General features: G+C 41.0%; 1 protein-coding gene across 1 annotated transcript in view; it reads right to left on the bottom strand.

The window, feature by feature from the left end:
- Window positions 1-12824, bottom strand: part of XKR4 (XK related 4) — a 225424-nt gene that overhangs the window by 88768 nt on the left and 123832 nt on the right. The window contains exon 2 of the mRNA XM_064386456.1: window positions 32-231. Within this exon, the coding sequence (XP_064242526.1) occupies window positions 32-231 (200 nt within the window). The remainder of the gene's footprint in view (window positions 1-31; window positions 232-12824) is intronic.

Here is a 12824-nt window from a genome sequence, read left to right as displayed (position 1 = left end):
TAAAAAATAAATAGATTAAATGAACCCCTACCTTGGAGAGCCTGGAGTGTACGAGTCTGAACAACAATACAGAGTTGCAGGACCAGCTGTGGTGCACTTTCCAGAAAGGTGGCTAGCAAATGCAGCATACTCACATCTGCATACTCATACACCATTTTCCAATAAAACCTCCATCTGTCATTCTCTCCACTTTGTCGACTCCGGATACCCAAGTACATCGTATGAAAATACCTGGAAATGAAAGAAAGTGGTTATGGAAGCACAGAATGATATTTTACTGGTTAGACTTCTGTTTGCAAACAATGTTTTGTTCAATGTACTTCAAAATAATGAACGTTTATTTAAAAAGATCATTGTATTTCAATTTGAAATAGTTGATGTGATAAGAGTAAACCAAACTGAAGACAATATTAGCCTTTAAACTCCATTAAAAAAGCTTAGCATTGTCTTATTTGTTAAACAGTATTTCTTTCAAGGACCCAGTATTCTAATTTGAAATATAGGGGTGATATCTTGATTATATGACCTTCCTCAGAGGTTTTGCAAATAATGAGAGGAACAAAACTGACTTTTTAATGAGAACCTGTAAACAACTAATCACCTAATCTCCTTCTGCATGGCTCTATTAGGACTTGGAGGACCACCCGCACTGCAAGTCTGAGGTGGTCTTAGCCTGTATCTCTGCTATGGCTGAGCTTATTGTCCTGCTTTTCCACCCATCTGACACACCAAGTATTTCAGATACTGCCAAATGTATCATGGTTTTTTCTTATAGTTTGGTTATTTTAGTCGGAGAGAAGATGTAGCTGTGAGTTCCTATTTTAGAAGGCGAGGAGATCTGGCTGTGGGTTCCCTTGGAGATCAGAAATTACTCACTATGGTAGCTCCTATGCAGCAGTAGCAGTGAGCAGCAGCAGGAGCCCAACAGGCTGCTGCTGCTCCCCGTAGTAACCAGCACATAAAGGGAGCAAGAGGCAAAGCCCGTCAGCTCTCGTGGCCTGTGCAACCAGCAGGAAAAACACCTGGCAACAAGCTCATTAAGTAGATTTTGGTGGGTACAGGAATAATGAGTGGTTTAGGAAGCAAGGGAGGTCTTCTGAAGGCTAGTACCCAGATGCTGTGATGCCTGTGGTGACCCTCACAGAGCGTGCAGCAGCCTCCCATGACACACCTGAGTCACAGCACAGTGATCACTCTGGGTGGCCTTTGATCCGCTATGTTATTCTGATCTGATCTCAGATATTCTGTGTCAGAAAAGCTCCCACATTGTTCCTACAATTTTAGTTCCAAACTAATTAAGGCTGGCTGAAAAAAAAATCCCCAATCTCACTTAATGAAAAATTTTGGAGATTAAGGTATTGTCTTGCATCAGGGTGCCTTGTGTCCTACAGTAGCAGACTGGGGGGGCTACTAACTGATGTAGATCTTTTTTTCTCTTTTGCTTGAGGTATGTTTCATATCCTGTTCCTGACATCATTTTCTTATGCTATTTTTATTATGTTTTCACAACAATTTTTTAAAGTATGATCCTATTTTATAATTTGAAAAAGTTAGTAAATTTGAACCACTTTCCATATGAATTGTTTTAATTAGTTAGGGTAAAGTATTTCAGTATTTCTTCTTTCCACAAGTTTTTGTCTTAAAACCCTTTTACTAACTGGTGGAGCATGGTGAATTGTGCAATCTCTTTTACAAAGGTTGTGTAGAACTTTTAATCTATGTTCAGCTGTAACTCTGGAGGTGTCTTATGCTGATGAGAAGACTTTTGGCTTCTGACTGGCAAAGAGCCCAAGACTTGGTTGCCCCCTTGAAGAATGACCCAATGTACCCTTGTACCCAATGCACACTCTATGCAGAGCAGCAGTTTTTATTCAGGAACATTCACCAGACAAAACCAGGGAGTAGCAGAGGGAAACAGCTGAGAGGACAGATCTGAGCCTGCAGCATTTCTCTTGACAATGCACATCACAGCAATATGAAAGGAAAACACATTAAACTCACATTTAAATTAAAATCACACCAGGTGGCTTTGAATTTTATCAAAGTCCCGTGTGGGAGTGAAGCAGCAATGAACTGCTCAGAGATAGAGACCACAGAGGTACACTAAACAAGGCACCAACTGTAACTCTCATGAAAAACACTGAGTAGGTCTAGATGGGTCAGAGTGTGATGGCATAACTGAGGCTCTCTGGTGTCTTTGGGGTTAGGTAAAGTGGAATGGCCTGCTGCCCAGATCTGAAAGCCGCTGAGCTGGAAAGGCATCTTTTGCTGCACAGTTCTGTTAATGGGGTCCATTGGACCCACAGATTCTCAGTCACGATCCATTTAATTGTTCCTGGACCTCTCATTAAAGTCCTGCAGCACAACAGGGACAGGTAAGTCTTGTATTTCCTTCTGCAGTTTATTGTTTGGGTGGGTTTTGTTTGTCCTGCCTAACATGTCCTCCCAAGAGGCACACCTTGGAATATTGTGCATAGTGGGAACAGACAGCATCTTCAGCATCATTCTTTTAAGATAGCACTAACCCTTGCTATAAATTCCTAAAGGAGCTGTGGCTGCTGAAAATTGTGCCAGGAGGCTCTAGCTCTGCCAGTGGAGCCATCTGCAACTTCAGTTCTACAACATTTGTACAAAAAATACTTTTCCTATTACAAAAATGACATACTGTGGCAGGTGAGGACCCCTAGGGTTCTTTACCTGCTCTGCAGAGTGGTTGTGCATGGCAAATATGTTGTGATTAATGAACCCGTATGGAAATATTTCCTCTCCCATTGCACTTTATTGTGAAACACTGGCAGTGAGTTATTGGGGACTGGGGAATCATTGTTCTTTGTCTACTTAGCTCTCTGTAATTTAAACACAAGACATAGAGGACAAAGATACTTTCTGTTTTTACACACTAGGGACCAAATTTTAGCCTAGAGTGGTATTTTTTTCTGTCCTTTCAATTTTGACCAAATTAATTGCAGGCTGAAATGAACATTTACACGCATAATTACTGTCACTGATTTATAGGCACAATCAGGTGATTAGACAGCTAAACATTCTGATTTGCATCCACAACTAATTGCACCAGCAATTGATGTTAGGTGTGCAAATTAGCAGTTATTAAAATAAAAAGAAGGTCTAATAAAATGATTCATATATCAAAGACACTTTTTTCTGATTGTGAAATATAGAAGAAAAATAATGGGAGAAAGTGCTTTGTTGTAGTGGCTTCCAAATATAGCTTAACACTGCAGCAATGACACATTCCATTTTATATATATATGCATTATGTAATTCTACTTCAGACACCCTCACTGGAGGCCTATTGTCAGCAAGTGCCATACAGACACAGTCAGAGGTAGTTCCAGATTTAAAGGGTTTTTATGTTTTGGTGTTCTGTTATAGTTTCAGTAGAAATTCACATTTTTTTGTGAGTCCAGGTTGTGACTCTTGGATGCAGTTATTTCAGAAAGATATAGGAAAAAGTAGCATAGAGTTCTGCATTGTAGAATGTCTTAGGTAAATTGATGTCAATGAACCTGAAAGAGCAGATGTGAATATTATTCTTTTGGTTGTGGTTGCATTCAGTCAACTACAGTCTTCTGCTGGTGCTTTACAAATATACAAAACCTGCCTATGTTCCCAAAGAACATTTAATTGATATGAAAAGAGATGAAAAAGAGTGAAGAATTGAGTTTAAAAAAAGGGAATAGAAGCAGAAATGGGAAGTGTAATAATAATACTGCCATCTAGTAAAGTAACTACTTTGTCTAATAGATCAAGTTTATCTTAAAGTCTCTTATTTCACTAGAGGAGTAAACCCAAATAAAAAGACACCACTCCACCCACTCCACAAAAAGACCCTACAATTCCATAGCTGTCTTTTTTGTGTAGAAGAACTTAGACATAACTGATTTTCTTAGAGAACTTTCAGTTAGAGGATTATGAAACCTCTCCTGTGAAGTCAGGCTGAGAGAGTTGAGGTTGTTCAGCCTGGGCAAGAGAAAGCTCCAAGGAGATCTTATTATGGCCTTCCAGTACCTGAACGAGGCTGAAGGTTATGGCTTCAAACTGATAGAGGATAGGATTAAATTAGTTATAAGGAAGAAATTATTCATTGCAAGGGTGGTTGAAACACTGGAAGAGGTTTTCCAGAGAAGTTGTCAGTGCCCCCATCCCTGAAAGTATTCAAGACCAGACTGTGGGGCTTTTAGCAACCTGGTCTAGTGGAAGATGTCCCTGCCCATGGCAGGGAATTGGAACTGGATAATCTTCAAGGTCCCTTCCAACCCAAACCATTCTTTCAGTCTGTGATGAAATGTACTATGAAAAAGCAATATCAAAACATTTTTATTTCAAAATTAATCTTTTACTCTCTCTGTGTCTCTTTTTTAAAAATTTTTTAACATTTTTTATGAAGACAGACAGCTGCTTGGGATCTCAATGATGATTTAAAAAAATTATATTCAGAATAAATACAATGGAGTGAGAAGCACTATATGACTGATAATCAGATGGCAACATATATATCGTTATTTGAGTCTTAATGTCTTAACCTTTGAAGGAAGTAGAGAATTTTTCAGCATTTAATTGTCTTAATTTCAGTGCATCACACAGCACAGTATACAGACCTTAACAAGCATAAACCTCAAGGATGTGAATCTGAGACAAGACCAAAAGTGACATTCTTTTTCCATTATATTAATGATGAAAGGCAGTAAAGTAAAAGAAACAAACAGAAAACCAGGCTATTCCTTATGTCCACAACAGGGTCCAAGATGCAAGACAAATAGAAATAAAAAATGGCCTACATTTGTATTTGGGAAAAAAATGTATTTTGGTTCTAAGGAAAGAGACATTCATTCTGATAAGACAGTGGTTCTCTAGTATTTCCAAAATCAAGAGCCTTCATTTTGCAATCTTGAAGATGGTCAGCATAGACTGAGATACCTACATTTGAAATAATTCTGGTAACAATTCACTTATGATTAAAGCATGCCCACTTGTGTATTTAATTGAGATGAGGTAGTGTAATTATATGATAATACCAAATATTTATAGGAGTGCTTTCCACGTCTAAAGTGCTGTACAACCACTGCTCAATTAACTAGGATGAATGAAAATAATCTTACAGAGTTTCTTCCTCAGGAGTTGGCAGCTGACCAACCTAACACCTTCAGGAGCCAGGTATAACTTTCAGTCAGCACACTCAAATCCAGCTGACATTTTGGAAGCCCATGATTGGGAGGATGTGCCTTTTTCTTATGTGAAGAAAATTCTAACTCCCTTCTCCCTTATTCTTAGGAACTTCTCCCAGATCTTGCACCAGTACAAGTCAGGCAAGGAGGCCCCCAGAATGCCTACCAAACAGGAGACAAATCCTCAGAGTCAGTTATTCTGGAAGGCTGTGCTAAGGATTTCCAACCTGGCAACTATTCATCTACTCTATTATAAAAGACCTTTGGTGAATATCCTGGTATCATTGAAACTGAAGATGCTTTTGGCAGTGATTTAACAGAGCTTGAGTTTTTCCCCAATGTACTTCATAGTATCTGGGTGTCATTTATGCCTATTGCTTCTAAGAAATTATTTCAGAAGCTGCTCCATTATGCTTCACAGACACCATTCTTTGTCATACAGATAGCTGAGACTTACTATAAGTGGAAAAGAGAAACCAAACCCTTATTACTGGTGGATACGTTGTTCCCAAACATGTGGGACTTGACTGCTCTTCCTGTACATACTTTGGCTTAGTCAATGTCTTCCAATTTTCTGAGCTCCTCTGCGATTCTCACCCCAAAGTTTGTTTGATTTTACCTCCGTTCTTCCAGTCCCATAACTTTTTCAAATCTTTAGCTATAAATTTAGATTTTTGAGATTTGGAAAAGTTATGTTCATCTGCTGCTCATTTAGACAGCGTGCACAACAAGTATGTGCATATGCAAGTGCAGAGCCATATGTGAGTCCAGTCTGACTATGGCTCTGAGCACTTGCTACAGATTTTCACCATAATGAAATTATCCATCTGATGATAATTTATACGGCTCTAGAAAAAAATTCTTCAGTTTAGAAGTGTCAAAGACTACATTGTTACCATGTGCTTTATCTAAGAAGTCCTTAGGATGATACACATGAATAAGAGACCATTTGCATTCTTTGTAAAAATGAAATTATTCTGATTTCATGCCTCATGTACTCCATTTTATTGCAATTGCCTAAGTCTGTACAGGATGCCTGCTTATGTTGCATAATCCAGTGCAGAACTTGTGAGAAGACCAAAAGTCATTAATGGCCATTTGGAGCAGTCCTAGACATTTATTCTGGTGCCTAATTTGCCCCTACATCAAACACTATATTAAACAATTTAGCTGTACCATAAACAGTTCTTTCTGTGTGTGAGGTGTAAAGGATAAAAATCACTACTGCAGAGCTAAAAATCAGTAGAATAAACAGCAATTCGGATAAGTGGTATTTTCTTCTGTTGCTTAGTTACCAGAGAAAACTTAACTGTGTTTGTATCTCAACAGTATTTGCCATGTTAAATAACAACAGATTGTTCTATTTTACTTCTTATGTGCCTTTTTATTAGGTGTGTCTGAATACTTAAATAAAAAAAGTTTCTTTAGAAGGAATACTTACTGTGTTAGCAGTATATGCTAAAGCTTATTCTTTTTGTTCTGAAGAAACAAAAAAATCCCTTCAGTTTTGATTCCTTATTCTAGGAAGGAAAAAACAGCCAACTTTTAATTTTCCAATCAAATTATTTTTGATGCGACCATTAAGGTTTAATGTGCAAAAGGAAACTGAAATGCATTCTGGAGCACAGCAGTGACAAAAACCTGTCCAACTAAGCATGGTTCTGGCAATTTACCAGCAGTTAAAAGTCTGGACTTAATTTACTTTAAATTATGAGTGCAGCATCCTCATCTGTGTCACTGAGATGAGATCCATGTGAGGAGAGATCCCACTGGGGGATATTTCATCATAAGAGACATTAAAAGCTGATTTCCAGAATATGCATACCCTACAAAGATTAAAAAAAAAAAAAAGAAACTAAACAACTCCTTGTACTTAATTTTACTTTGCAGTATTTAAGATATCAGAAAAATAACTGCTTTACTTCCTATAACATAAAGCAAGGCACTTTACGAGCATAAACAAAATGATTACATCTGTTTCATTACGACCTATAAAGCATTCCCCAGCATCTTCTATGACTGGGTGATCCTTCTCAAATGGCCATGAGTCGTATTACAGCAGCATTTTATGGTCATCTAAATTTTTATGGCCATCTGAATTTAGCTACTTTATGAATTCCCCAACTGTAGCCAGTCATACCCAGCACTTTCCTTCCTTTCCTGCCGTGTGCAAAGTGCAGACCTCCCATTTGTGAACCAGTGGTGGAGGGAGATGGCAGGACTGAGTTGGACTAGGTCCAGGTTTAATGAGGAGAAGGCAGGCTGGTCTAAAGAAATCTCTGATGCAGCCTGCTCCCCTACTCTCCTCACCCATGGGGTACAGCTGCTGAGCCCCACTGCTCAGCCCATTGTGGGATTTAACCATGTGTGAGGTGACAAATCTCCAGGAAACAAATCTCCTTGTACTGGAATGAGGTGCAGCCTGGGTGCTTGCACTGAGCAGCATGGATACCGGGCTGTCCTCTGCAGGCATCTCTAGCTTTACAGCAATTTACTGTCTCTTCCTTTTTTTCTGTACCCTGCAGGCTCAGGTGAGGCAGGCAGCAAACCCTCTTCCTCTGCACACAGTGAGGTGATATCCCCACAGCATGCCTGGCACATGCTGCCAGATCACACAGAAGTACTCCTGCATGTTTGCTGTTTAGTTTAATTGTTTCTCCATGTTTCTCCTCTCAAAACTGGGATATGTCCAGGATGCACTTGCCTCCCAGGGCTCCCTATCAGGCTCTGTTGTTTCCCTATCAGCCTGTGAAGTCCTGTGCTTCTAAGGCTGCCCCTGCCATGCCTGTGGTGCTCATCCCTGGGTCAGCTTTCCCCTTGTACAGTGCTGGGGACCAAGGGCAGGGGGCAGATAGAGCTTGGTGGCCATGGACCCATTGGACAGGCAGCTGATGGTGCCACTGCCAGTGATAGGGATGGCATAACCTTGTCAGCCAGTATGACACAGCCACTGGCCACAGCTCCTCTAGATGCTGCCCAGATACTTCTAAGGAGTAAGCATCAGTGCATTTTTTTGCACTATCAACTACAGGCTAGAATTGAAAAGGAGAATGCAGAAGTGAAATAATAAAAAAATTCTGCAGATTTGTATAGCTTTGTTTTTCACAGTTTCTTCACCAGGCATTGCCACTGGTGCTGCAAAGCATCTGCCTTTCCTGTTTCAATCGTGGGACAAGGTCATTCAGACATGTTCAGTAGCACAACTGAGAAGTTTTACTGCACTGTCATTTCCTGCATGGCATTGTACACCTGCATGCTTTTTAACTACAGGCACTGCTTCATCAAAAGCTGATGAAAGTGCTTCGGACCTCAAAGGTTCTCAGAGGCTCCCTTGGTTTCCACTTGTGGGAAACACTAGAGTTTCTTATATATTATCAAGGCTGCAGCCCTGGGAGTGATGTCCGTGTCAGATCAGATCCCTAAAGGCAAGCAGCATCCTGAGAGATTAGATATCTGCCCTGCTCTCTGTCCTCTGAGAAACTGAGAGCTTTCCTGCTTTGTCAAAAGGGTCCTTATGGGTTTCTGAAGCGATAGTCCACTGAAGCTGTTAGGAAAGCATGGCTCTGCTGATAAATGCCAGGGCACTCTAAAGAGATCATCTAAACCCCCAATTCATAGCCTGCTCTGCAACTGTCTCCGTTTGGTTTCATCCCTGCAGCCTTACATGGTTTAGGGAATGTCTGAGTGGAAGGCTATATCTGTCCTATGAAGAAGAGCTGAGATTCCCAACCAATAGTGGTTTACAATGACTTTCCTCTCTTCTGCTCCCTTCCTCCCCATGTCATATTTTTCATTTGCTTCTAAGCCTGTAGTCATCCTAAAGCACCCCAAGAAGTGAATCCTGGTTTGCCTCTGTCTCAGTTGGGACATATCAAGAATAATCAGGGATCAGAAAAGCCCAGAAACCCCCAAGGAGCTCCAGACATTCCCTGGAAAGGCAATTAGTCATGGCCAAGGATCTGCACCATGCAGCTGTCACAAGAATATAATCATTATCATAGGCATCCTCACTTCACCAGCCCCTGGGGCTGCAGCAGGAATTAAATTGTTTCCCTGTTTGCTCCCAGCTCTGACAGACTTATGATGATAGCCCTTGGAAATGGTCCTGAGATCTGCCATGTGAGACTGGCAAGGAAGATGCACCTGTGTCCCAATCACCTATCTGATTGCACTTGAAGGGACTGCTTGTAGAGGTAAGAGTGGAATGGAGACAGATGGAGAGCAGCGTTTCTGGCTTTTCAGCTTGGGGCACCAGGTGTATATCCCAGATCTCTGGAGAAGCAGCCAGGCAGCCTCCCATCAAAAGGGAGACCATCAAAAGGATAAGACCAGTAAAGGTACTAAGAACCCTTTGCCTATGTTACCACTGTTTCCACAGGAGTAAAGTGTACCATGGCACACTCTGCAAACCAGAGTTCTATGTCTGGAGACCTTGCAGTCTGGAGATAGGCGCTTCCCCTGGGTACCAGTGTTTATCATTCACACTGCGCACAGGGAGATGCTCAGTCCCCTCTGGGACAGCTGAGTTTCTCCCAGCATCCATCTCTTAGCCCAGGCCCATGGGGACACGAGCTATTTATCAATCTGTACAGTTCACAAGGGAGGGTTCAACACAGAGGTGGAGAAGCGAGCAGCTGGTGAGGTAAATACCCTTGAGCATTCCTGTTCCAGTCACAACTGCTTTGTAAGGGAACCCTTCAGTGTTCAAGTTCTCAACCTCATGGTCAAAGTCACCATCTGGAAGAGGGAATACCTTTGCATGGGTATCCACTAGAAGCCACATTGTTTGTCGCTTTCCCTGATGCCTTTGATAAATTAAGTAGACTGATCTGCCTGCTGATTATGCAACTTTCCAATGACAACTTTCACAGAACAAGAGCAGACAATTGTGATTACTTTGATCTAGGAAAGGAAAAAAAAAATGCATTTTTAAAGCTGAGGAGATGTCTGCAGTATCTTTTGCAAAAGTCAACAGTAGCAACAGTAGGGCAAACACTAGAGAATCAGAATGGCTAGGGTGGACACTATATTTTATCCCCACAGACAAAATGTAATGTGTTTCCTTCCATATAAACATCTTTCTTTCATGACCACTGGTGTGTGCCAGGATGAATCTGGGTTGTGTCACTCTGGGGGCCTAGCATGTAATTTCACACTATGAAACAGCAGGAGCTAGCTGCCTCCACTAACCAGTAAAACTGAACTATTGCCAACCTTCCCCTTCCTTCCTCCAAAAAACCTTCCAAATTGCTTATAAGAGCTTTTATAGGACCTGCTTGCTCTTTCTGGCTCAGAGAAAACACACAGCTGAGAATTCTGTTTGGAAATATCTCGCTGTAAATAACTTTTTATTCATCCTATTTATATAGCAGTCTCTGCTTCAGCTTTTTCTTTTGAAGTATTCAGGAGAAGCCATTAGCTAATCCTGCAGTAAAAAACTCCTAATAAATTGAATGGTCATTGTTTGGATGGAGCAATCTATAAACACTCAGGAAATAATGTGGGATTAGTCACTCATTAAGATATAGACAGGTAGTGCTTGTGTGATCTTTATGTGATATTCAAATGGCTGGCAGTGTTATTTAACAGGAATTCAGGCTAACTTCCTCTTGGTGCTTATCAGTTGTCTGGACTAATGGAGAATGTTCTTTCAATGTTGCCTGCCTGAAGAATTTTATATAAGAATCAATTCAAAAACAAATTTGCCAGCAAATAGCATTAGTAGGGCTGAAAAGCATCTCACAAAGAAGTGGTCTTGAATACCAAGCTGAACACCTCACCATGCACTATATCTGCGTGCTTTGCAAATCTAGTATTCAGAAATCTTAGGAATAACATTTCTGGCCTGGGTTTTCCTAGCGAAAAAGCTCTAGGGCAGATGACAGCATTTTCATGTCAGCCTTTCATCAATTCCCATAGGTCAAATCCAAAGGGTATCTGTGAAAAAAAAACCACTCTGAGGAATCTAGAGGGAATGTTGCCAGTTTACGACCTCCTAGTTTGCCCCTTATCAATATATTATAGAAAAAGAAGAAGAGATATAAGAGGTGACATGCTGGCAGCATACAAGCCAATGGACAAAATAACATGAGCTGGCAAGACAGCAATTACATTTAGGACTTGAAAGCAAACTGTGGTCATTAGAGATCTACTGTTTTCAGTCTAACTGGAGTTCTCTATTCCAATGCTAGTTCCATCTTAAAAAATAGCATAAAGTCCAAGAAGCACAGAAGGATAGTAAAGTGCCTTCAAGAAAAATGCCTGTATCAAAGGGCATGAATTTATATATGCTGAGACGGAGTCTGAATTCAACAGCCATTTTGTTTAAAAACTTATTCAGAAAAGAAGGCAGAGAAAACACAGGCATGAAACAAGAATTAAGAAAGATTTTTTTTTTTTGCTATGGCAGGAATAGAAGAAAGGTTTGAAAAGGTTCAGCTAAGGTTTGGTCTATGAACATTTTTGAACACTATTTTTAGCTGGATGTAGGATCAGTTTCACAGTGCAAAACACAACCATATTTGCATATATATGCATATGTATAATCTGTAATTTCCATGCAGTTTAGGCATCTTATTCCAGCAGAGAAGGATATAACATCTGATGGAAGACTTGTAAAACCTGGGAGACCATACTGTTGAAATGCTACAAATACAACTAATCAAACCTAAAATCTGTGTGCTGTTAAGTCCCAAATGGACGTACCTGCACATATAAACAAGAGCAGCACTTTCAGTATCATGTCTGAATTCACTATTACAATGAAAAATTGCTGAGATTAAGAGCCTGATGTAGAACAGGAATGCTTTCAAGGTGGTCAAAGGGGGCAGGGACTTGAAAGGAATAATAGGGCCATCTGCCCCTCACCAGGGTGAGCAGGGATATGCCATAGCTGGAAGGCTCTTTTGGGACTTCTGGAGTGAACACTTGTGCTCCACAAAGTATCTGGCACTATCCCTTGGCACCTGGGCAGGAAACATTCCCCAGTTCTAATTCTCCTAAACTCAACAAAGGTTAAAAGAGCTATGAAGGATGTCCAAACCCTATTTTGCCCATGGTATATCCACTGAAACTGGCAAACTCAGTGTGATCTGCTTCACCCTTCCATTGCCATCTCAATCACAGAATAGCTGAGGTTGGAAGGGGTCTCTGGGGGCCATCTGATCAAGGAGAGCCATCACCTAGAGCAGGTTGCTAAGAGCATGTTCAGATATCTCCAAAGAGATCTTTGAATGTCTCCAAAGACGGAGATTCCACAATATTCCAGACCAAAGCAACTTGTCCAAGTGCTCTGTCACCCTCACAAAGTGTTTCCTGATGTTCAGAGGGAACCTTCTGAGTTTCATTTTGTTCCCATTGACTCTAACGAAGTCACTGGGCACCACTGAAAAGAGCCTGACTTTGCCCTCTTTGCACCCTCCTTCCAGGTATGTGAGATGGTCCCATAGCCATCTCTTTGTGCCAAGCAGCCCAGCTTTCCTCAGAAGGATGCTCCTGTCTCTTAGGTATGTTTGTGGCCCTGTGTCAGACTCTGTCCAGTACTCTACATCTCTCCTGTACTGGGGAGACCAGAACAGGACACAGCACTCCAGGCATGGCCTCAGCAGTGCCGAGTAGAGGAGCAGGATCACCTCCCTC

The sequence above is a fragment of the Passer domesticus genome, chromosome 1, assembly GCF_036417665.1.
Source record: "Passer domesticus isolate bPasDom1 chromosome 1, bPasDom1.hap1, whole genome shotgun sequence".
NCBI lineage: Eukaryota > Metazoa > Chordata > Aves > Passeriformes > Passeridae > Passer > Passer domesticus.
This window is presented reverse-complemented; position numbering and strand designations above follow the sequence as displayed.